The sequence below is a fragment of the Populus alba genome, chromosome 17, assembly GCF_005239225.2.
Source record: "Populus alba chromosome 17, ASM523922v2, whole genome shotgun sequence".
In the NCBI taxonomy this organism is placed as follows: domain Eukaryota; kingdom Viridiplantae; phylum Streptophyta; class Magnoliopsida; order Malpighiales; family Salicaceae; genus Populus; species Populus alba.
The window spans coordinates 17,321,943-17,347,376 of record NC_133300.1 but is presented as its reverse complement, the minus strand read 5'-3'; the positions used below and the strand labels follow the sequence as shown (position 1 = coordinate 17,347,376).

At 33.7% G+C, this 25,434-nt stretch overlaps 4 protein-coding genes across 9 annotated transcripts; 2 read left to right on the top strand and 2 right to left on the bottom strand.

Annotated features, from left to right (window-relative positions):
• Positions 1-892: 892 nt before the first annotated feature.
• On the bottom strand, positions 893-3,612 carry LOC118029788 (receptor protein kinase-like protein ZAR1). The gene is made up of 2 exons (XM_035033720.2): positions 1,986-3,612; positions 893-1,846 (listed from the first exon to the last, which is right to left on the bottom strand). The coding sequence occupies exons 1-2, from the start codon at positions 3,442-3,444 to the stop codon at positions 1,203-1,205; spliced, it is 2,103 nt and encodes a 700-aa protein (XP_034889611.1). The 5' UTR covers positions 3,445-3,612; the 3' UTR covers positions 893-1,202.
• A 2,527-nt stretch (positions 3,613-6,139) lies between these two features.
• LOC118029782 (protein PLASTID MOVEMENT IMPAIRED 2) lies at positions 6,140-9,017 on the bottom strand. Of its 3 annotated transcripts, none has more exons than XM_035033713.2 (3): positions 8,792-9,017; positions 8,437-8,580; positions 6,140-8,315 (listed from the first exon to the last, which is right to left on the bottom strand). In XM_035033713.2, exons 2-3 carry the CDS (start codon positions 8,566-8,568, stop codon positions 6,531-6,533), a joined length of 1,917 nt encoding a protein of 638 aa, XP_034889604.1. In that variant the 5' UTR covers positions 8,569-8,580; positions 8,792-9,017; the 3' UTR covers positions 6,140-6,530. The 3 variants fall into 3 exon arrangements, with proteins under 3 accessions (XP_034889604.1, XP_034889606.1, XP_034889605.1); XM_035033715.2 differs by having other exon boundaries at positions 6,140-8,312; XM_035033714.2 differs by having other exon boundaries at positions 8,437-8,575.
• A 3,821-nt stretch (positions 9,018-12,838) lies between these two features.
• Positions 12,839-19,048, top strand: LOC118029760 (NADPH:adrenodoxin oxidoreductase, mitochondrial). 4 transcript variants are annotated; one of them, XM_035033685.2, is made up of 14 exons: positions 12,839-12,964; positions 13,078-13,236; positions 13,309-13,413; positions 13,737-13,850; positions 13,935-13,988; positions 14,128-14,244; positions 15,172-15,281; positions 15,372-15,445; positions 15,924-15,985; positions 16,666-16,864; positions 17,309-17,369; positions 17,672-17,739; positions 18,176-18,321; positions 18,398-19,048. In XM_035033685.2, the coding sequence occupies exons 2-14, from the start codon at positions 13,090-13,092 to the stop codon at positions 18,629-18,631; spliced, it is 1,491 nt and encodes a 496-aa protein (XP_034889576.1). In that variant the 5' UTR covers positions 12,839-12,964; positions 13,078-13,089; the 3' UTR covers positions 18,632-19,048. The 4 variants fall into 4 exon arrangements, with proteins under 4 accessions (XP_034889576.1, XP_034889578.1, XP_034889577.1 ...); XM_035033686.2 differs by having other exon boundaries at positions 12,845-12,964; positions 13,088-13,236; XM_035033687.2 differs by lacking the exon at positions 13,935-13,988.
• Positions 19,049-23,004: 3,956 nt separating this feature from the next.
• On the top strand, positions 23,005-23,546 carry LOC118029716 (non-specific lipid-transfer protein 2). Its single transcript, XM_035033632.2, has one exon. The coding sequence runs from the start codon at positions 23,081-23,083 to the stop codon at positions 23,363-23,365; it is 285 nt and encodes a 94-aa protein (XP_034889523.1). The 5' UTR covers positions 23,005-23,080; the 3' UTR covers positions 23,366-23,546.
• The last annotated feature ends 1,888 nt before the right edge of the window (positions 23,547-25,434 follow it).

Sequence of the window (25,434 nt, the reverse complement as noted above, 5' to 3'; positions counted from 1 at the left end):
AGGCGAGCATATTTATTCCTGGACATGATCAGCTTTCGTTAGTAGGTGGGGCTAGTGCATTCAAAGTCTGGGAACATATTCCTGCAATAATGCCAGCTTTGAGCAGTGGTAAATCAAAATTATCTCCTTCTGGGGGTGCTCTTTAAGATTGTTTGGAACTTGATCTTATTATCGCGCCTGGCAAGCATTATAACCGATCAATCATTTAACATAAAACTATAATTTTATGAATTTTTTTTAAGTATGTTTTGTAAGTAAAAATATATATGTGTTTGTCCATTTTGTATACTAAAAAAAAGATTCAAATTAAAATTTTAAAAAATTATTATTTATACAGTAGTTTTCACGAGTTATTATGAGTAGTTAGGTGTGAGTTTGTCATAGTTAGATGAGAATTTTTTTGAGATAGATTACGTGGATAGTCTATTAGATGTATTTATATATTAATGAGACAAGTCTAGGTTCACGAGGAGGTCTGATCATGCCAGACTAGAATGATAGCTCGAAAGAATCATAATTTTTGATCTGATCATTGAATCATGCTCAAACTTTTATAGGAGTTTCCGGTGGCTGATTTTTTTAAAGTAGCATAGAATTGCTACTTCGACCATTAAATCTTTAGATTTCAAAAATCTTACTTCAGGGTTCTAGTTTTGATAGTTTTGTGATTTTTTTAATAAACAGGTTGACGAGTTAATCTTAAATTTAAATAGATATTACGGTTATGAACAACAATATTAATTAAAATTTTAATGTGGCTATCAATCACGGCATAAAAAAAAAATGATATTTCACCCAGAATTTTTGCTTGGGTCTCATTTCACTATTTATTTACATGTTATATGCTGATTGCACAATTTATCTTTAGGAGTAGAAATAGATGGCATGTTTTTATTGAGATCCAGATGAAGTAATAGGAGGAAGAAATTCCATTAATTAGGAGTAATAAGCAGAACGTGACAAAATTATGCAAAGTAACAATGAATATGCTGTGTGAATTAATTTTTTAAGCACAATAGATACTGCAAGATTGAGATGTACATGGTGGTGAATAGGAGTTCAATGCAAGGCAACATAGGCCTTCCAAACAGGAGAGAAATATTGATAGCAGACTAGTTATTCAAACCTTAGGAACAACACGCTCATTGGTTTGATTTTTTCGAGGAAGGTGTGTACTCATTTTCCTTCGTGAAAAACTGATTTTAAGTCGAAGGGACCAATCTTCCCAGATTATCACTAGCATTCTTCATGGAGGGTCTCTTGTCAGGGCTTGCGTTGACACAGGCTAGAGCAATCTTAAGCACTGCAACCATTTCATGTTCCTTGTCTGACTCACGAGTTAAGAAGGGATCTAGGACTTCAGATGGTGGTTTAACTTCAAAGCTAAGCTGAATCCAATGGACTAGATCCATTCCTGATAGACTTACCTGCATCATTGGTGGCTTCCCAGAAATCATCTCCAATAGAATCACCCCAAATGAGTAAACATCCCACTTCTGTGATGGTTTTATGAGTTTTGAAGACTCAGGAGCTTCATAACAAGACCCAGGCGTGCCTGTATGTGTTGGTGTCAACGCGTAAGGAGAACCTTCTTGTGGTGTTCCGCTTGTCATTTGTTCCCCCGGTAAGGATTCTTTACTTGTATAAGCAAAGCAGTTAAGTCCAAAATCTGAGATGCGGGGCTCCATGTTCTCTCCGAGCAGTATGTTGCGAGTCTTTAAATTTCCATGGACATACCTTTTGGGACTGCATTCATGTAGAAAAGCTAAGCCCTTTGCTAATCCTTTCATGATTTTAAGTCGAACAGACCATGAAAGAGGTTTGAAGTATGTCATTCCTGTTCTCCCTGGTCAGATTTCGAAGAAAAAGATTCAGAGCAATTAATGTGATGAATGCTTGTGATTTTTCATGGAAAACAAAAGTATGGACATGGAAGCTACCTAATTCTTTTAGTTTCTTACATGGTGAGTAGGGGGGGTACTTACCATGAATCACGGTGGCCAGGTCACCATTGGGCACATAATCATAGACGAGCAACTTCTCGTTGATGCCCCAACAATAAGCTAGAAGGCTGACTATGTTTGGATGTCTAATTTTGCCAATTGCTTCCACTGCAGTTTGAAACTCCCTGAACCTCTGAGAACCTCCATCTTCCAGTCTCCTTACGGCAACAGTTAGCCCCTTTTCAAGAACAACTTTATATACGATCCCTATACTGCTCTTTCCAACCAGAAAAGCAGACGCTTTGAGAAGTTGTTCAAGATCAAAACTGACCTTCGAGTCTAATGGAACAAAAGTGCACTGTTCCATAGTTTCTGATAGAGATTCCAAGTCATCTGTTCTGAAGCAGAACATTTCCTTTCTAACCATTGATTTTTCTTCAAAACTACAGCCCTGTGTACGTTTGCTTTCCTTACAACCATAAGACTTCTTGTACCAGTAACAGAAAGATACACTGACTAAGCAAATTCCTACCACTGCACCCGCAACAGTTGCAATCACAATCCTGCACCATTTTCCTCCCCTCCTCTTGCCTGAGCTGTCTCCTACTGCTAAGGGTTCAGGCTCGATATTTGGATGGGAAGCAGCCGAGGGGCATCGAGTTTTCAGAGGAGGCCCACAAAGGAGAGGGTTGCCAATAAAAGCAGCTGGACCTACATTCATTAGAGCACCATTTTGTGGTATTGCACCGCTAAGATTGTTGCAAGTGAGATTGATATAAACTAACTTAGGAAGATTTCCTAGGCTTGCTGGAATTGGGCCATTGAATAGATTGTGAGATAGATCAAGCGCTCCTTGCAAGCTTGACAAGTTGCCTAGGCTGCCAGGGATCAAACCGCTAAAGCTGTTATGTGAAAGATTCAGTGTCCGAAGCCTAATCAAATTGGATCCTAGTGTATCTGGTAGAGAGCCAGTGAAACTATTTCGGCTGACTACAAGATTCTTCAGTCTCTTGCATTGAATTATAGATGAGGGTAATGACGCATTGAAAGAATTTTGAGAAAGATCAAGAGTCTTTAGGTACTTGAGGTTCACTATCTCTTCAGGAACTGGCCCAGAAAATGAGTTTCCCGAGAGGATCAAAGATTTTAATTCTGTCGCATTAAAGAGTTCGACTGGGAAACTTCCAGAGAGGTGGTTATTCCTGAGATCAACATGACTTAATGCAACAAGCTTACCAGCATCAAGTTGCAGATTCCCGGCCAGCCCTTTATTTGTAAGCATCAGAGAAAAGACCTTTTCTTCTCTGCACATAACTCCATGCCATGAACATGGGTTTGCATCCGATGAGTTCCAGTTGTCTATATAATGAGTTGTGGAGTCTTCTATCGATTGCTTGAAGGATAGAAGAGCAAGACCTTCATCATTAACAGAACCGACAAAAGCAATATAGTGGACTATAAAGAAAAGTAGAGAGGCAAATTGCAGAACCATCTCTACCATAAGGCAACTGCTGAATGGAGTTCAAAGGAGAAATGTCATGGGTTGTGGGATCATCCTGTGTGATAAAGCAGGTTAGAATGGGAAAAACTAGAGAGGTACTTTACTTCTTTGTGTTTTCTGCTGGACCTTATATCACCTTTTAAGGAAGTGGCCACTGTTAGTTAGAGTGCAGACTGGGAGAAACAGGTCACTGCAGCCCTCCTGGTTACTAGCATTGAAGTTAAAAGCCAAAAACATGTGCCCCACACACTTGCTTTCACTAAAAGCAAACTTAAGGTTGAATTATTGCTAGACAGCAGTAATTGAATGGGGGCTTATCGTAGCATGCTTTCAATGCCAGAATTATAAATGCAGACAATTCATCATAGTTAATCATTACCTGTCAAAAACTAAGATCAGTCAAGATAGTGTTGTCTAGTCTTGCCGTGATTTGAATTTCATAAGCTTCAGTGAGGTTGACACGTAATAGAATATCGGTCTTTGGATTCAGTTTTTAGCGTGAGTGATGGCGTTATTAGGTGCCCAAAAGTGCCACTAAATGAGCAAACCTAGTATAGTTTGGAAAGACGTTTTGAATTTCAAGCTCTACAGGCTTGGCTTCTCGTCTTGATATGACCGGTGGAGGAATAAAGTCTTCACTCGTTTTATGACCTGTCCAACTGGGGTTCGTGTCTTGTCGGCTGGGCTGTCTGCTTGAGAACCAAAAGGGAAGGTCTGCCCCCATTTAGGCATTACTGAGAAAGTTTGGTGTTCAGTTCGAGGTCAGATCAAACTTTGGACTGGGTTTTGCTTCTTAGTAACTTATCATTACATTGGAAAGGGATAGTTAAGATAAAGAGGTCTGTGATAAAAACAATCATGGCCGACTTAAATAACGAGTGCTTGATTGTTTATGATATATGGTCTGAATCAGTCTCACTCCGTGTCCAGTCTCCTACTGTTTCGTCTCAGCAATCTCCCCTTTGTCCAGTATTTCAATTTCAATAGATAGAGCATGCAGCAGAGAATAATTCATATGCCTGGACTCTTCAATTTATCTTGACATACCTGTGTTAGAAACATATCTAGATATCTAAAAGGCACATGAATACTTCGGTATCATATTTTGTTTGTGTTCTTTGCATGTGATTCCGTTGGATGGTAATTTCCATTTACTAACATCTATTTTTCTTCTGTTCAAAACCTTCTATGACAAGGTTTTGAGGGTGTCAGTCTCCAAATTATTCTTACAAAAATGAACAAGAAGACAAAACATTACAATTCAACACATATTCCAATATCGCTTGGGATCTCATAAACGACCTACGTGGTGTTTTGATCACTTTTCTTTGCAATTTTGATTTTGTACAGTAAGAGAAAAACCTTGTTAACATCTTGTCTGAAATTCCTTGATAGAAACATCTTGTCTGAAATGGTCCAACACCAAAACAAAATAGAGAATATCATGAATAATTTTGATGGCCTCATTTACCTCACTGGCCTGGATGTGTCCATGTTTTCTCATGTCGATCGTTCTGGATTGGTAAGGAGCCTGTTGTCTAATTTCAGTGATTTATAGATGCTTTCTTTATGGAGCACTTTATGTAAATCCAATCACTAATGTTTAGTTGTGTAAATTTCATTTGCAGAATATGTTCTGTCGTCAACATGACTATAAGACACTTCCAAAATTTGATTTTATGTTAAAGCTCTAGACGCGAGAACGTGCCAACGAATACACACTGTCTAGAATTTGACAGCTATAGACAGTAGCAGCCTTGCATAGGCAATGACGAATTCAGCAAGCAATGTGCAACGGTTCATACGAGTCATTGAACTCTTGACTTGGCATGGACATGTGGCTTGGATCATGGACATTCTAAGCTGGCAGCAAACACAGCAAAAACTAACAGTTGGGACTACCAATTGGACATGTAGATCGTGGGTTAGTGGTGGCAGTTATGGACATCCAGATCATGGAAAACTGGTGGCTAAATGTGGGGCATAATTGAGGTTGGTCTACAAGTTGCTAAGATCATGGGAACATGGAGGGGAAATTGTCTAATACTTGCTAAAAAATAGACCACTGAATTCATAGAGGATATGGGGGGGATGCCTCACTATGTTCTGAAAAATAAAGATGATGGTTGTGTCTTCTAACTCATTATATTTTTGTTTATAAATAAATTGGAAAGTCTTAGTTGTGTAGCATGTAATTTTGGTGCATCGCACATATTTATATTATGTAATCCTTTATTTATGAGATTAATAAAAATTGAGAGATTTTCCTATATATTTGTTGTGCTTTGAGTTTATTTACTTGTATATGTTATTTGCTTATGGTAAGATAATTGTAAAAATCTTTTTGGCTGAGTGAAACACATAATTATAGGCAATCACGAGTGAAAAGGGTGAGGCAAGTATATAGCTGACTTTTGGGGTGAAAAATCCAACCCTGGGACCCTGATGTGCTCCTCAGTTCTCCTTTTGGTCAACAGAAATTGAGTGAGTATCTAAAAACAGTGGACATGGGAGCAAACAATGTAGGGGTGAAGTGCTTTTTAGCTTGTGCCAAGAGGAAATTGCAGTTGATCATTTATGTTCAGATAACTTCAAATCATCTGCTGAACTGCAGTATAAGAGCAATTTTAAAAGTGGGTTGCTGCATACCAGATCCAGAAATGTGTTGAAAACAACCCAAGCATGCTAATAGAAATCAAGAAAATGGTATATCCAAATTCAAAACAGACCACATCAGAAATCTATGATTTAGATTTCTTCACTGAACTATGATTTATATTTTTGCACAAGAACTTTCATAGCATGTCTGCCTTGTTTAAGACATTCGGTTAACTGGTGAATTCCCTGCACACAATCTGCAGCTATTCTGCATGATTGGTTCACACACAGCCCACAGTTGCTAGTTCCCAATGCATGAGGGTGAAGGCAAATGAAACTTGGAAGACTGACACTAGTTAGGAACTTTTGTTCCAAATGCTCACTGTATGCAGCTTTTTTTTTTTTTCTTGAACTGAATCAAAATGTCAAGGAGAAAAAAGATAACAGCACATAGCCGTAACAAATTTGAAACATTTTATGGATCCTTGTCAACTTTTTTCTCCGATGAATAACTTGGCTAAATTTGGCACAATTGTTCTTTTCTTCCTGATAGTAATAGAAGTTGATCTAGGAGTTATCCGAGGAGTCATTCGAACTGATGGAGAACCAGCATTTCGAAGCTTTGAACGTCTCGATGGAGTCAGATTACCATTAGCTTTCATGGATTTCCTTGGCAATGGCTGTTGCTGGTTCTCGGCTTCTGTATTTTTCTTGCTCACTTGTCTCCATTTTCGAAGCTCTCCCTCTACCATTCTTTTAGCAGATAGTGAACTCTCAGTTCTATATATCTCTTTCTCTTCCTCCACCCTTGTTTCTCTGATGTCTCCATGAGCTAGTTCAATTTTCATCAATATCTCCTTTTCACTGGCTTTCAATGCTTCAATCCATGCCTGAGCTGCTGCTACCTTTTTGTCTGCAATTTCTTCAGCCATGGCTGCATGTCCAGTTAAATACTCGTACTCAAACTTTGAGATAGTAATCGACGAACTATGTTGAGAAGTAGAAGCTCTAGATCTCATGGTGTTCTCAATAACATTTTTCAGATTCTGAAGAGCTGAAGACTCTGACTTTTTGACTGCATCAAGCTCCTGAATTGCGTACTGCAATTTTTCTTCAGTGAGGTCTATTTGAGAATCAGTATTGCCGATTTCTGCCTTGATTTTTGCAGTTTCTTCGCAGATAAGCTTCTTCTCTTTCCTTGTTACCTCCGCTTCGATCTTCAACTGTTCAAGTGTCACAGACAGACTGGATAAAGTTGATCTTGCCTTCTCCTCAACTGCAGTTGCAGTTTCCAATTTAGACTTTGCTCTCAGGAGCTTTGAATTAAGATTTTGAGCAGTTATATCAGCTTTCTCTTTCGCTTTCTTCAACTGAACTGTTTCTTCTGTGACATGCTTCAGCTCATTCCTTACGATATCCATTGAGGTCATGAACTGAAAACCCTCTTCCCTAGTTGAAGCCAATTCTTTCTTAGCTGCCTCCAATTCTTCAGTTATGGATTTCAGTAAAGAGGAATCCTCCAATCGCTTGCCTTCCCGAAAACTGCCTCCCAGATGCTTCATGCTGTCATTTCTCTGTACCTTTGCGTCCTTATCTTTAGCGAGCTTTAATTCATTCTGTATCAAATTCACGTCATTTAATGTAACAGCCAATTTAGACTCAAGATCTGTAGAGCTGTTGATTTCCTCTTTGACATTCTTCTTTTTGTTCTTAGTTTCCTGCATTGCGGACGAGAATTCTCTCGCTTCCTTCTCTCTTTGAGCTTGAATTTCTCCAAATTCTTTCAAGGCCTCAATCTGTGCCAGCTCAACTAGCACCTGCTCCTCATTTGCCTCATCAATCTTCTTCCTGAGTGCTTCCGCATGGCTCATATTAGACGATAATTTAGAAATTGAGGTTTCTATTTCCTTCTCTGCCCGAATTTTCGCTTCCAAAACAGAAGCCATCTCAAGCTTAAGTTTACTCAGTTCTTGCTTCACACCTTCCAACTCCCTTATCACTTCTGCATACTGATGGCTCTCATCACTCCCAACAATTAAAGCCATATCTTGGCGCTTACTCAGCTTGTTTAGCGTTTCCATGTCTCTCACCTGAGCTTGTACCTTCAAATTTGATTTCTCAATCTGTAAAACAAGCTCTTTCACCGTTCTTTTCGCCTCCGAGAGCTCTGATTCTGCTTTCACTTTAGCCGACTCCGCAGCCCTTCTATTCTCTTTATATCTAACCAAGTCTCTCTTTGCCATGTGCAGCTCCTTAGCTCTTGAGGAAGACTTCTAAATGAATTCATCAACTCAATATTTACTAATAACACCTCAAACTAACTTACATATAGTGCTTAAAATTAACAAATAAATGGGGTTTAGCTGTTCGTAATTATTGTCAGTTTTATCATACCTCAGGCAAATCCATCTGGGCTGGTGTCTTCAGTGAAGAACTACTACTTTCAAGAATTCTTTCTCCATACATATTAACAGCTGCCTTCACTGTCCCAATTCTTCTTCTATCATCAAACACTCTCCTATCCATGTTGTCACTACTCTATCAAGGAAGAAAAATAAACATTTTCTCAGGCAAAGTCTAGTAACATAGTACTCAAATTGCTACAGATGTTCAACAAAACAGAATCTGGGCCTGCTTCCTTATAACAAAAAAACACAATCATGCCACCACATTATAGTTACAACATAAGAAGAAAATGCAAGAAGTCTTGTTAGACAAAACAAATCATATCATCATCAAGAAAACTTACCTCAAAGTGTGCTATATATATCTGTCTAGCTATATAGATGTGTAGACCATGTTTTGTTATCTGAAGATTGAAGTGCAGAGCGCTTGCGTGACAGTGAGAGAAGGAGGGTGGGGGGTGAGTAGGAAATGTTTCTGGTGCCTAAGAAAATGGAAGAATAAGTAGCAACAGATAAAACGGCAATGGAGAGAAAGAGAGTGAGTCCGGATGGTTGGCTGGTATTGGAGGAATCGCTGCCACCTGACGATTATTCCCTTTTAATTGTATAACATAATGTTTTGGAAAATATCGTGGACCACCAGAATTGGTGAATTTCCAAGGACGTCGGGATAAATTAGAGCTTTTGTGGTCACAGGCCAAAAAAAAAAAAAAAAAAAACGAAAAGAAAAAAGAAAAAGGAAAAAGAAAACATTTGAGCAATTGAATCAAATCCGTCGCTTTATTTGTATAAAGTTTAATTTTCCGATTTGATGTAAACATATAAAGTATTAAAATATAATCATTTTTTTTGTTGATTTCTTTAGTTTAAATCTTGTGACTTAGAAAATTTATTCTTAGTCCAAAGATAAATCTATACTGTCAAATTAAAATAAAAAAAATAGAGAGACACCCATCGGAACAGAAAAGGGGGGTAAATACGAAATATTATGTTATCCTGTTCCTGTTCATGTTATGCTAGAAGCAGAAATTGAAATTTGAACCGGAGAATACTCTTTCTTGTAAAAGGAATGTATCTCTTACATATTCCAAATTTGAAGATATCATGAAATGGCACTGGGAATCCTTTTAATTCGTCCAATGCATTCGTTTTCAATATACAGTGATCAATTCGTTATTGCATTGGGCTTTCCACTGCTACGATATTGTTGATGAAGTAATTGGATTTCACGCCCTTAAAGTCGTGCGGAAGGGATTTGTTCTCTCTCTTTTTTTCTCCGGGTTCAATTTTTTTTATACATTATTGTTGCCGCATGATATTTTATCTGTCTATTAGGCTTGCAGGATATTTATTAAATTCGAGAATTAGTTGTGGTGTGTATAAACTGACCCGGATACCCTTGGTTATATATATATATATATATATATATATAAAGTAATTGGATTTCACTATTGGTCTAGTAAGTTAACGAGCGTGTTTGAGAATATGATTATTGTTGTTTTTTCAAGGTGTTTTTTATTTAGAAAGCATACCAATAATATTTTTTTATTTTTTAAAAAATATTTTTGAGATGAGCACATCAAAATGATTTGAAAAGATAAAAATTATATTAATTTAAAACAAAAAAAAATTATTTTTTTAAAAACACTTTTAGAATGTTCTGCCAAACACACACTAACTTTCATGCTCACAATAAAATATAAGTTTTTTTTATCAAAATAAAATATCATCTAATATTTAAATTAGTAAATATAAAATAAAAATGAGCATGTTGAGAATGGAAGTAATGGAGGAGACGAGCAAGGTAGTAGGGATCATGTGACCTACTTTGTACGTGGAGTCCTATGGAGTAGACTTAATTTTATTTTGAGTTATTGCTAAAATTTATTTATTTAGTGATTTAATGTATTTATATATTTCGGTCATGTAAGCTTACCTCGTATAGAGTGGAGAAATGATGGAGAGATATAATTCATGGTAAGTGAAGAAAAATAAGGTTGGAGAGTAGTCCTTGTTCTGGAGAGCACTCCTTTGAGGAGGAGGGTAGGCTTAGAGAGAATTAATCTAGTTATTGTAGAAGAAACAATGACTGAATTGAAAAGAATGGGAGAAAACTCTTTCCAGCCTGTAATACACCCACCAATATGTGAGCCTAGCCCACCACTTGTGGTGATGCATGAGGGAGTGTTAGGTCTTTGATGATGGTGGTTTTTAAAATCATTGAATCCACCTTGTTAAGATCTTTATAATGATACGATGGATATAATGATTAGAGCTTAGTGTGTTTTTGACGTCACATTCTTCTTCTTCTTCCTTTTTCTTTCTCCTACATCAACTCACATGTTTTTTCTCCCATCTCATGTGCCTTAATGGTGTGTGTGATGATGGTGATCTCTATATATGATAAATACCAAAGAATCATCAACATTCTTCCTAGTTAATTCTGGGAAAGTCAATTGATCTTAGAAAAAATGCATTTGAGATTGAAAATCAATGACATATTGTTCAAGTTGTTGATGTAGGTGGTTCAAATTTTGAATGAGTTGATAACAATAAAAGAGATCCCAGGAAGTTTTGGTAGTATCAAATCTATCAAAATGAAGATTGATCGATGAAAATTTGATGATTTTTTTTTCTAGCCCCGTCATCTAGGTGCTCAATAAATTTGACATCAACTTTACCTTCATCTTTGATCGGTGTGGATTTAATGAGATCACCGGAGACATAATGTCAAATTCTCCTACCCTTGAGAGAAGTACACATGGATTGTGACCATAAACTATAGTTATCCCATCTAACACAACATGAATAAGGATGTCGTTCTGGAATGAACATTGTCGGTGCTGTTCAATCCCTCCCAATCCTTGGGAGAATACAAGAAATAAAGCCATTGCAGATGGAAATAGCAGGATTGAAGGCAAAGAGGACATTTGCTTCTGAATCCATTGATGACTTCATCTGAGAAAGAGACTCAGCTGGCTGAAGAGATAGTGATTCAAATAGATGAAGACGAAACTATAATCTCCCACCCAGTTGATGTAGCAGGAGTTGTTGGCAATGGAGATGTTCTTCCACTGTCTATCGATGAAACCAGTTAACCTGAGGAAGTTCTGGAAGATTTATTGAACAGTCCTTCAGATGAAAAATGACCCTGTTGATAACAGTGTATTGGTCACCAATCGAAATGGTGAACGGCGAGTAGAACATCTCAGGCTACAACTAGAATCGGACAACTTAGACGGCGAAGCTGCTTCAGAGAAGACGGCAAGTTCATCTTCTTCTTATAGGACATTATACTCTCCCATGTGGCTCCCTTGATTTTCTCTTCAACTCTGTATAAAATGCACCGCAGCATCACATTCAATATTTTATGGGAAATGGATTTGAGTTGGTGAGCTTTTCAATATATATATATATATATATATATATATATATATATTTTAATTCTTTTAAAGAATTCCTATTGAATATATTATTTTTTATTGACCCATTCAATCCGTAACTTTTACGTACAATATATAGCTCGAAATTCGAGATGTTAAAGGGATATTTAGAAACAAAGTGGCACTTTGATTATTATTTTAAAAAAATAGAGTAAAAAGAAATAAAAATTCAAACTTTATGTTTAAATATAATATTTGTCCATCTAGAAAACTGAAAAACTAATTTTCTTAGTATTTAAAATTTGCATTGAGTATGAAAAACACATTTTATAAGTTATTTACAATTTTCCCTTACAAGTTTTTCATTGCTTTTTAAATAAATAAAAGACATGAATAGTATCATTTTTATTTTCTATACAAATATTTTTTTTGCAACATAAAAATTGAAATTATTTTTAAATATGAAATCTTTTTTTACATATTTAATCAGTGTCATAACTATAATTTTATCATAAATCTAACATAAATAAATTTTTCATGATAATATTTAATTTTAATTAAATAAAATTAATATTTTTATAGTTAGATTATTATAAATACAAAATACAAAATTTTGATTTTTTTTATATAAATAATTCATTTTTCTTTCTCAAAAAATGAATATATTTATATTATTTATTATAAAAGGAAAATTAAAAAATATATTTTTTTAAAATTAATGAACATATTTTACCCTCCTCCTGTTTATTTATTAAATTTAAAAGGTAACATTTAGCTTAGGTAGAACATAGCAAGGCCTATACCCATTAAAATCCATAAAATGTCACCTCGCAGCTGCAGCCCATGACGCCCATTGAGGACTGTTTAGTGCAGTGGTTTAATAAATGTTTTGTTATTATTTGATATTTTAAAATTAATTTTTTATAAATAAAAAATAAATCTTAAAAACATAAAAAATATATATAATTTTAACACATTTTCAAACAAAAAATTATTTTTTAAAATTAATTTCTACCCTGCCTAATCAACCTTTCGCTAATACGTCGGTGATTGAAAAACAAAACCACAAGGAAAGAAAAAGGTTCACTGCTCTCTTATAGTTCAGCTTCCGACCACGACCTCACCTCAAACCAGGTTAGGAAGAAAATTATTTATTTATTTATTTAATTTGTTTAGATTAAAGTTAATGGATATGGAATTAATTAGGGTTCTTACATGCTAAAATAATCTGAGAATTTTCTGCTTAGAAATTCCCAGAAATGGCAATATTTGATCAAGCAATCAGACGGCTGTCATTATCATTATCAAGAAGAAGAAGCAGCTTAAGCTTCTCAACACTTTCATCCAATCCTCTACGAGTCTGTGTTGTTGGAACTGGCCCTGCTGGCTTCTACACTGCTGAAAAGGTAATTACAAATTAAATGCACCGTTTTCTTAATTTTTGTGCCTAAATTACAATCTTTGTTAAATGTTATTAGATGTTGAAGGCGCATCAAGGAGCTGAAGTTGATATCATAGATCGTTTGCCCACGCCTTTCGGTTTAGTCCGCTCTGGCGTGGCACCTGACCACCCCGAAACTAAGGTCATTTTTTTTTTTTTTTTAATGTTTCATTCTTTATACAACTTTTCCAATTTTTAGTTCAATTCCAAGAATTTCCGAGGAGAAGAAATGCATTTACTTTTAATATTTTGATTATGTTTTAGAGTTTGTGATTTTGCTTTTTTAAAATCTTTTAGTCAAATGGCGATGGCTCAGCATTACCTGTTTCTAGCAAATTCCTTTTCTTTTCTTCTTTTTCTATTTGAAATAGTTAAATTTTGATATTAAATTTCTGTTGCTAGTAGTAGTTTTGGTGCAAAATAATTGTCTTAATTGATCTTAGTATACCAGAAAACCTGCTGCAGATTGTGATGAACCAGTTCTCAAAGGTTGCGCAACATGAACGGTGCTCCTTTTTTGGAAATATCACTCTTGGATCCTCTGTCTCTCTTTCAGAACTTCGTGAGCTGTATCATGTGGTGAGTTAACAGTACTTGTTTTTAGTTTGCATTTTATCTCGTATGCTTGATTAGTTTAGCTAACTTTGTAAATGCTATGAGCAGGTAGTGCTCGCTTACGGTGCTGAGAGCGATAGAGCTCTAGGTATTCCAGGAGAAGTATGTCCAATAAAAGTAGACACTAATATATAAAAAAGTTACTTTTAATGCTTTTTCTTTTTTAATTATTATGGCTGCATAGAGTTGCAATTCCAGTTGTTTATATCTTCCCTCTTCTGTACTCTTTTCTTTGTTGTAGTATTTGTCAGGGATACACTCTGCTAGAGAATTTGTTTGGTGGTATAATGGGCACCCAGATGGCAAAAACTTGAGTCCTGATTTGAAGAGCACCGATACTGCTGTTATTCTAGGCCAGGTAGTCAGAATATTGCTATTGTTTTCACCAAAGTTGCATTAAGGATTGTAGAGATGATTTACGGGTGACCAAACCACAAAACTCTGAATTGGATATACAATGCTGATTTGCTAGTAGTCATAATCTTGGAAACGGGGAAATGCTATTAACTTTAAAGGAATTGGTTAAGATGAGGTCAATACAACCTCTTAGAGGGTGATTTGGTCTGTTCTACATTGTGCAATTAATCTTAAATGATGGATTTGTTTAATGGAAATAAGTTAGGACACGATGATGCTAGTTGAAAGAGATGAGTGGAAACATGATTTTGTAAGCAAGATAGATTAAGATAATTACTTAAAAACTACAGTGGTAGATGCCTTTAATGATTTTAAACCTGCCTTGTTTTTTTCTGCTGGAAGATGCAATAGGCACAATTTCCTAGCAATATAAAATTCTGTTTGTAGTAAGTTTAGTACTTTATGTTTTCTTTTTCTCTTGTAATTTGAAACCAGGTTAGGGTTACACGTGCATGGTGTGTTAGTTAGCTTAGATTCTGATGCTGGAATTTCATTGTTTGAAGGACGTGGAAAATTATGCTATTGCAGGTAACACGTTCCATGAGGGGTAGTGCTAAGTTTCTGTTAGCATCATAAGTTGTACAGTAGCCTTGACAAATTTGAAATATCCATTCAACATGTTTAAGATTTCAGAATGCTAAGGATGATTTAAGCTCTTATCTTTTTCATGTCATGCTTGTTAGGTGTTTTCTCATTTCTAAGTAGCTAGACTTTCATTATATTCAACAGTGTGTGTAAATAATCCCTAAATTATAAATAGCAGCTTCCTTTAGGTTAAAACACCTCTCATCCTCCCCTTCCCAGGAAGTCTGCAATACCAAAATACATATAACACTTTCCCATGACAATTCTCTAATGATTTTCTCAGGGCAATGTAGCGCTTGATGTTGCCCGTATCCTCCTACAATCAACATCAGTGTTGGCAACAACTGATATTGCCAGTCATGCTTTGGAAGCTCTAGAGCAGAGCTCTATAAGGTTTTTTTTTTAATCAAACTATTTGACAGGGATCAGATCTGTTGCTAGCCTTTTAGGTTGTCGGTGGTAATGCTCTAAATATAATTGCAGAAAAGTATATCTAGTTGGAAGACGTGGACCAGCCCAAGCAGCTTGTACTGCGAAAGAGCTAAGAGAAGTTCTTGGTAATTTTTAGCTTGCTGTCATTTATACCTGTATCCGTTATGTGTTGATTTGAATTCTTAAGGCTTGCTGAAAACATGATGATGGGACTAGATTGCTCTTTGACCCATGTCTTGTCAAAATATGATTCTGAGCTAAGAGAACTGATCCTTTTTTGTTTCAAATGTGATTTTTCATTATGAAGTATTATATTGATAAGTATATTTGCAGCACTAATAAATTATTATTTCTACCAATTATTTATTTTGAACATGTGCTTTACTGAGTATGTGATATGCGTGTTCTCTGTTTGATTGTTTGGCACATAAATCCCAGGCATTGACTTGCACATTTCATTTGAATGGTTGTAGTTGATGTTAAATAAAATTTATAGCCAACTATATGCAATCTGACTTTGTTAATATGCTTAGTCAGAGGTCTTTTTTGGTTCTACTTTCTTACTTTTAGAACACCATTGCTGATATTATGTTATTGCTGCAGGTATTAAAGATTTGTGTATTCACATCAATGAAGTTGATTTACGTATAAGTCCAGAAGATGAGGTAGGTATCAATGCTATTCATCTGTGTGCATGTTTAATAGACATGTTCTTTATTTGTTATTCTTTCTAGCAGAATATATCATAATGACTGCCACTATCATTGTTACTATTATTATTTTTTTGTTCTTGTGATGCCTTTTAACGCATTTCTGTTCTAAAATAGTGAAATTCAAACTGAAATGATCCAAATTGCACTCATTCTAGTGTAATTGAGCAATCACTACATGCCCGTGGTTAATATATTAGAAAATACACTTCAGAACATTATTCACCTTCCATCCAAATTGTAGCAGTGATAACCAAACTTACATACTGTATTGCTACTGGACGTGGATCAATTAGGAAATGATTAAGTTGAAGGATGTGGTCAACTAAATTGGAATGACTGAGAATGACAAAATATGGTACCACTGTTAGAATGACTGTGATGTATTTGAACAATTCTAAGTGCTTCTGACTGGGATAATTTGGACAATCCAATGAAGAAAGAAAAGGTGAAATATTTTTGAAAATTCAACCAAGATTTTGTCTTTCTAGCCTAGGTCTTATTTAGTGGTGAAATAATACTTTCAGGCACCAACTTGATTAAATTCTTCTGTCTTTCGGGTTTCATCTTTATACTCTTAGTGCCTAAACTCTTTTATTAATGGCTCTGTGTCTTTGTGCTTTCTTTTGGCAAAGGAAGTGCTTAAAAATAATCGAATCCATAGGAGGGTTTATGAGTTGCTTTCAAAAGCAGCTGCTTCAGCACCTTCTCGTCCTAGTTCAAGTCAGCGTGAACTTCACTTTGTTTTCTTCCGGAAACCTGATAGGTTTCTAGATTCAGGTGAAGGCAGTGGTTGTGTTGCTGGTGTGCATTTTGAGAAGACAATGCTTAAAGGTGCTTTTCTCTCTATAAATGGTGGTTCTATATGAGTCTTCTCGTGTGCCTCTGTGTTTACATGTTTAGAAATCGCTTTACTTGTAGTTGTTGGATATTGTTATGTTGCAGTACAGCATTCTCTCACCTAATGTGTCTTGCACAACATTTGAACAGAAGTTTGTTGTGTGCTTATCATCATAATAACTCAGAATGATGTTGTCAGGCATTTAGACCATGTCTTACAGTCGAGAAAATTAGCATTTTATTTTTCACTTCAATTATAATTATGAATGAGATTGTTTGAAGTTCCATGAGAAAGAAACTTCTGAGCTGTCAAAACAAAGATTGCACTGTTCCATGTTCTCATCCAATTTAGTTTCATTACTCCAGTGTTAAATTCCATGTTCTCTTCCAATTTAGTTTCATTATGCCAGTGTTAAATTTGCTTACTCTATTTTGCAGCTGTTGCCCCTGGAAAGCAGATTGCTGTGGGTACTGGATTATATGAGGACCTTGACTGCGGGTAATTTTTTCCTTTTATTCGTTAATCTTGGCTAGTTATATATTTTGCCTTGTTAATCTGTGCTTCTTATGAGCATGTTTTCTGATATAAATACAATTATATTTAACTTCACATGGCGCTATAATGATGGATTTGGTCATTGCTTGACCAGAAATGTGAATAGTTGTAAATTAATTTGTCTTAGGTGACATGATTCATGTACCATTGTATGATATAGGAGAAAAGTTACATTGATTATGTTGAATCAACTCATTGGTATGATCTATTGCTTACATTTTTGCAATGTCCATTTCTGTTTGCAGGTTGGTGCTAAAGAGCATTGGTTACAAATCAGTGCCAGTCGATGGTTTACCATTTGATCATGAAAAAGGTAATGTGAAAAGAAAAAAAAGGATTGTGTACCCTTTCTGCTCATTATTGTTGGGTGTGTTATTTTATCCATGAAAAGCTATATAAAGCTGGCTAAGTGAAATGCTCTTGGAAACAGCTTGAGGTTTTCTTCCAAAGTTGCTTGATCAATTATTTAGCTCAACATGTCTGCAAAATCCTAGAAGAAAATTTTTAAAATTTAAGCAACGAGAACTATAATGAACAAGATCAGGAGGCTTTGTCCGATTCTTATACTAGTCGTTTTAAATTTTGAATTTTTTTACACATGTATAGCTGTGTGTACTGATTCAAAACAAGCATCTGGCAAAACCATCTCTAGGAGTCAGTCGCTTGCATAACTTTCCCTACTGAAGTTTCTAAATATGTGTGATTGTGTAAACTGATTTGCCATCCTCCTCTCATGGCTTCCTTTCCAGGTGTGGTTCCAAACATTAAAGGTCGTGTTCTTACTGATACTTCTGGAGATCATACGCTGCTCGAGAAAGGTCTTTATGTGTGTGGGTGGTTGAAGAGGGGGCCAACTGGGATTATTGCTACAAATCTCTACTGTGCTGAAGAAACAGTAAGTTGCTCTTGCATCCCAATTCGTTTTCATTATTTAGAAGCCTTGCTTGAATCACTAAGCTGCTGCACGATAGGTGGCAAGTATATCAGAAGATGTTCATCAAGGAGAGATAGCATCCGCGTCTACCTTGCCAAAGCCTGGCCGACAGGGACTCCTTCAGTTGCTTGACAATAGAGGTGTTAGAGTTGTTCCATTCAGCGCCTGGGAAAAGATCGACTCTGAAGAGAGAAGGCTTGGGAACTTGAGAAGGAAGCCTAGAGAAAAATTAACCACATATGAGGACCTACTGAAAGCTGCTACAGAGTGATATATGCATCAATTTTGAGGTCAAATCGATTCTTTTTTTCTTTTGAACAAGTAAATTTGACTTCAATTTTGACTTCTTCATCACCGATTACCTCTTGGGTTGAAGCCCAATATCCAGCCAGCCAGCCTCTTTTTGGTTCCGAGTTCAAGTGTACTATTTATTCTCTTTCTCAATTTATAGACAAAAAAAATAAGTGCACCTAGACAAAGCTTGGTCACTGAAATTTAAGATTTAAGAAATTATCTGATTGGTTGTCAAAAAAGAGGAGGAAATGTCTGATTTTAGTTGTCAAAAGAAAAAGGGGGGGAAATGATTGTGCAACATATCAATGACTAAATGATTTGATTATCATTCATGTATAATGATTCTCCTATTTTTTAAGAAAAAAAACTTTATGCTGAAGCCATTTTGTTGTGTTATGATGTGTGTACTGTACTCTTAAATTATTAGTAAATTAAAAAAAGAACAAATAAGTATTTTTTTAACTAAATGAATTGATTAAAAAATAAATCTTTTAATTTACAAAAAAAACACATAAATATCATAAAAACACTAGAAAAGAAGAAACAATTATCAGAATATCATATGTTTTTTCTTAGTAAATAGAATTATTAAATGATTTAATTAAGATCCATACAAGTTGAGATGTAATATATTTAAAACAAAATAAATGAGTTTTATTAATTTTAATAAAAAACTTAAAGTTATTAGCTATATTATTAAATATTAATTAATTAATGTGTATAAAATATAAAAAATAATAATTGAAATTACAAATAAAGTATTGATTTGATAAAGATTAATAGTTAATACTAGTCTTGGTGGTGGTGCTTTGCCATTGGGCTAAACTATTTTTTTTTTTTTAAGAAATAATGTTAAAAAAAACATAAAAAAATTAATCTTGGTCAATTTTAGTTAGCATAACAAACCTATAACTATAATAATCAAGGTCAAGTCAACCTGAGACATCTTACTAAACTTGTAGCCTAAACGTTCACGGTGTGTTGATGCCTTTAGATGTTATACATGCATCTATTTTTTTTTTTTTTTTTTATATCTAATCAAATATAAGGTTAGTTTTAATTTTTTGACTTTTAATGGTATTTTGATTGTTTCATTGTACTTTTAATTTTAATTTTAATTTTTATATTTAACCATATATGAAATTATCTCAATCTTATATGATAGTAACAAAAAAAATTATTTTAAAAATATCAAATTACCCTTTGAACTTTTATTGTATTTATCTAACCAACTTGAACTTTTGTTAATAATAATAATAATAGAACTCCAAATGAAGATAGGAGGGCCTTAGATTTAAAGATAAGGTACTAAACGAAGGTTGGTAATCAGAGAATATATTATAAAGCTAATGAATTTAGGAAGGATAAATGACGTTGATAATCTTCTTCTTTAGCAATCAGGGATGAGAGCATGAAGTGTGAACCCGCATAATCAGCCAGAAACAGGGCCTTTCGTACCGACAAACGAGGGATGTGACCCTTTAATTACTAACAAAAACTAAATGACATGGCATTTACGTTGTAGCAGATGTACCGTGGACACATATAGTATAGTTTAAAATATTTTTTATTTAAAAATATATTAAGGTAATGTTTTTTTATTTTTTTTAAATTATTTTATTTTTATATTAATGCATCAAAAAATCCAAAAATACTAAAAACATATTAATTTTAAACAAAAAAATTAATTTTTTTTAAATATAGGTTGAATCGTGTTTCCAAATAAGCTCAGATTTGCAAATTCATTGTTCAATAATTGTTTTTTTTTTATTATTATTTCATCGTTTCAAGAAAAAATTAGATTAAATAGATAAGGAATGATATAATTAAAAGACTTTGGACTAGAATGAAAACAATGAATAAAATAAGTGATGGTTTCAAAGTTTGTGAAAAAAGTTTATGTTTATCATTCTACTTTCCTAACGATACATTTCCAGACCCTCAAATTTTTTAAAAATTAATTTTAGTGCAAAAACTCTGTTTTTTTTTTATTTTTCAGTACCTGGTTAAAGAGAAAGAGAGAAATGATGATCGAATTCCGATAATAGAGAAAGTTTGTTGGCATCGATTTCGACTATGAAAAAGATTGATTTTAATGTCCACTAGTTTCATTAGATAATGAGAGTTTAGTTTGGCTGTTATTTTTTTACTTTAAAGTTGCTTGAAAAAGTTGATTTGACCTCGAGAGATTTTTAAATTTTAGGTTAATTTTTTATTTTTTGACCGATATTGTGGTTGTTTTAAAGCATTAAGGGGTTATGTGCATCTCTAAATTGTTTTGTAGGTGTTTTTTTGGTAAAACAAAAGGGCTGAAAATAAATTTTTATGGTTGAAAAACTCAACCTTTGATTTTTTAGTGACCCTCATGTCATTGAAACTGGAGAAGTAGATGGCGGGTCGTCTATGTTGTTTATATATATAAAAATTGGTTTGGTGCACAATGCGTTGTTAGCCTAGCAAAGCAAAAAAAATAAAATTTAACTAGATAGGCGCATAGACCTACCCTTGCTCTAGGCCTAGAATTGGTTCGTTAAAAGCTCTCTTTTTTAAAGGATTTTCCTTCAAAAACTTTTCTTCATTAAAATAAAATCAAAATCAAAGAATTTATTTTAAAAATAAATCATACATCAACACTTTTTTTAGATTATGGCAGGACAAATATTATTTCATTAATTTTTTTTTTTTAAAATATAGTTTTTTTCTATGAAGTTATCTTAGTCGTATGATCTAAGTTGTAGATTTGAAGGATTAACTTGTGTTGGCTTAATTTTTTTCGTTGCTTTTTTATTTTTATTTTTTGTTATTTAATATTTAATTGATTAAAATTAAATTTTTTTAATTTATTTGATTTGACAAATACACTCAACCTTGAAATTTCTCCATATAAAAGAGATTGTATCATTGATGAAAAAATCGATTCAGTGAGCCATGATGGCTCTTGATTGGTGTGTTATGTCATGGTTGTTGTGTCATGCATGAAAATGTTGGTGATGATTTGCAATTGGCATATAGAAACGGACATGTTGTGCATAAAAAATCATGCATGTATCCTGAATGAAAATTTTGTATGGGAGGCTCACGGGAAAAACACATAGAAGAGTGTCAGGTAGATTTGATTAGGTTGAGGCACATTGGTTTTGAATTGAATTTTGGATGTAACACTTCCAGCCATTTGAGCTCTGAAGGCCTAAACAATTGAAACTTTTTATAAAAAAAAAAAATCTAATTTTTCTTTTTTCCATTAGTCATATTCTCAAACTGTTATAAAATATATTTAAGTGGATGATACTAAGCCAAGTTGAAGGAGGCACTTAAGGAGATAATTGTAAAGTAGAAAACAAAAATGTTATTCTCAATAATAAAAAACAGTTGATATCATAGTTATTAAATAGAGCTCAAAAGTTGATTCAAATAAAAAACAAGGTCACAAGTTACTTGAACTGATCCGAGAAAATTTTAAAAAAATCTATTACAAATCACTCTAATTTCTCCTCATGTCAAAGTCCAAAAAAGACAAAATAATGCAAATTTCTTCTAGAATTCAGTACTTTGCTAAAAAGTTTAACAAAAAAATAAAAATAAAAGAACAACATACTAACAAAAATAATTAATCAAGAAACACTTCAATACAATTTGACAGAAGCAACTAAGCAAGTTACAAGTTCAATGTTCGAAGGCAAAGAGGAAAGAGCAAAGAGCAAAGAGCAAAACAATTAATTAATTACAGTTCCAAATCTCATATTTTGATAAATATTTCATTACAAACAACATCTTCATCTTTAAAAATTTCAAGATTTCATAATATTATAGTTCAAGTTTGATGCAAAAGCACATTGAAAACCAATGTAACACATATAGATGCATCCTTGTGAACACCTTCCCTTTGGTACAATGAACATATTGAGCTCTTTCTTGTCCAAATGGGCAAAATTTGAATAAAATTTTGATGAAATTGAGTCAATCTTGTCAATATTTATCCAAATATCACCATGCTTCTCTATAATTTTATTATCATAATCTTTATTAATCTCATTGAAATTTATCAAATTTATAATTAAAACATAACTAACGGATAAATATTACATGTTATACAACATTTTATTTAAAACAAATTAATAAAGTATCAATCATTCATTATCTTTATTGGAAGTATTTTTAATAATCAACGTTGAGAGATGTCCGAGGGAACATGTAGTGTATGTCTGCAGCCATTGACAAGAAAGAAATCAGGTTTAGAATTTAGAAACTACACGTTAAAATGGCAGGACCCAAAAGTTTGGCTACACATGCATGACTTATCGGCCCCCGTGAACTTGATTCACCATCACCTTTCTATAAATTGTTGGGCAAGATCATGGCTTGATGCATCATTTCTTGTGTGCCAAAGGGAAAAAAAAAAAAAATAGCAGCAACAAGATCACTGAAGATGAAGATGGCGTCTTTTTTCATGGTTGTGACGGTGGTCACGGCGATGTTACTAGCTGAAGCACAAGTGTCACAAGCACAGACATGTAACCCAGGGCAGTTGAGCCCATGCCTAGGAGCAATCATGTCCTCTACACCACCCTCCACCATTTGCTGCAGCAAATTGAAGGAGCAGGAGCCATGTCTCTGTGGATACCTCAAGGATCCGAGCCTCAAGCAGTTTGTTTCCTCTCCTGGTGCTACAAAGGTTGCTAGTGATTGTGGCGTTCCCTACCCTAGTTGCTAATCGTTATGAATATTATATAATGGTATGAATAGTGTTATATATATATAATCCGAAATAAATGATCAAGGAAAATATGGAGATCAAGCTGTGCTACAAAATCTCTACGATCAATAAATTAACTATAGTTTGTGATAGATAAATGTTAATTATGAATATTATTCTTCTATGCTTTATTTATTTATTTTTGTTTGATATCAAAATCAAAGCTTGAATCCTGGTCGGATGAATGCATGCATAATTTTCCATTTTTTTTTCGGACAATAAGAGTTTTCAACCATGTTGGATGGTTAGGGTTACGACCCCTGAAGCTCTAGCTACCGGACCAAACGGCTACAGAGCATTTTTTTGTAATTTTTTTCCCCTCTCAGAAATTTTATTATGAATAAAAAATATCAATTTTTTTTTTTTTTTACTTTTTAGCTATTTGAATCTTAATTTTATCAAATCACCGGAGATGTACTAAATTTACTCCTAGTTTTATAATATCTTGATGGAAATAAAAGTTGAAGTAATTATGAGCTATCAAAGATTTTACTAATATTTAAGTGTTGTCATGGATAAACCACAGATTATCTTCATACCAAGAGGCTCTTAAGATCTTATATGAGAATATAATCTAGAGAATTCCTGTTCTGCAGCAATTAGAATAAATAAGTTAAATTACTAGAAATTCGTTTAATACAAACAATATCCCCGACAAAATACTTCTGTCAATAATTTATCATCATAATTACTTGATCTCCTACCTCAAAATTCAAACTTCTTTTAAAATTATCAATATAATTATTCTATATGTCTCGAACCCTTTTCATTTATGACCTAATTATTTGGATCTTATCTATAATCATTTGTACTAGTTACAACCCTAATGATTTCCTTTCGCCTGCATCATGCATCCCAACTTAAGGGAGTTTGACACTTTTTCTCATAAAATACTTCAAACATGGCCATTTTGATAATGACCTAAAAGCTATTATTGTAGGCAAATTTTACTAATAGGTCACCTTTAACTGTTTATCGGTCTGAGAATGAAATATATTATTTATTTTTAATTTTGTCCCTGAGCATGATGTATATTCAAGGAGATAAAGATAGGTTTAGATAAGTCTCCCAGAGTGTTTGATATTTTATTTCAACATATCTTAGCTATTTATGGTCTAACAATATAGCCTAATAAATAGCTAAACAATATAGCCTAACTTTAGAATTCTATTAAAAATAAAATAACTAATAAAAATAATCCTAATTTATATTAAGACAAAATCCAAGATAGTTCATTCAATCAAAATTGGAATCTCTTAGGGGATGTTTAGAAATGTAATTGTGATCATTTTTCAAAATTTTACGCTAATAAATGTATTAAAATAATGTTTTTTTTATTTTTTAAAAATAATTTTATCATCAGCAAATCAAAATCATCTGAAAATTTAAAATATTAATTTAAAAATAAAAAAATATTATTTTTTTTAAAAAAATATTTTTAAAATATAAAAATAACCTGAATATAAATATGAGGTTATAATCATGCCGACTCTTTTTTTTCTAACTTCAAATTGTATTTTTCTACAACATGGAAGCTTGGTTCTCATCGGCAGTTTTTGCCTCTTTTTGAGTGGCTCAAGAAATTATTCATCATCATGTGTCCTCTTCTCTGGCGAAATGCTCTTCTTGTAGCCTTGTAAAGTGGTGAATATCATCCATCTCTCGTGAAATCGATTTGCAATTTAATAATAGTTTTAGGGTCTCATCTAATATAATAGTAATGTGTGGGTGCATGGTGTCAGCGAGATGTCACATTCTGTCGTTAAGGCTGCTAGCTTTGTAATTTTATTTTCATATACTTTATTTTTTAAAATATTTTTTTATTTAAAAATATATTAAAACAATCAAAACATATAAAAATTAATTTAAATTAAACAAATAACAAAACGACAATTTAACCGTTGCGACAGACATTCACATTCACTTAGCATCTCAATCACAAAATCCAAAAGAAACTTAAAAAAATATATAGATAGATTTACAAAATAAATACAGTACATCTGAATTATACAAAGAAACAAAAGGTT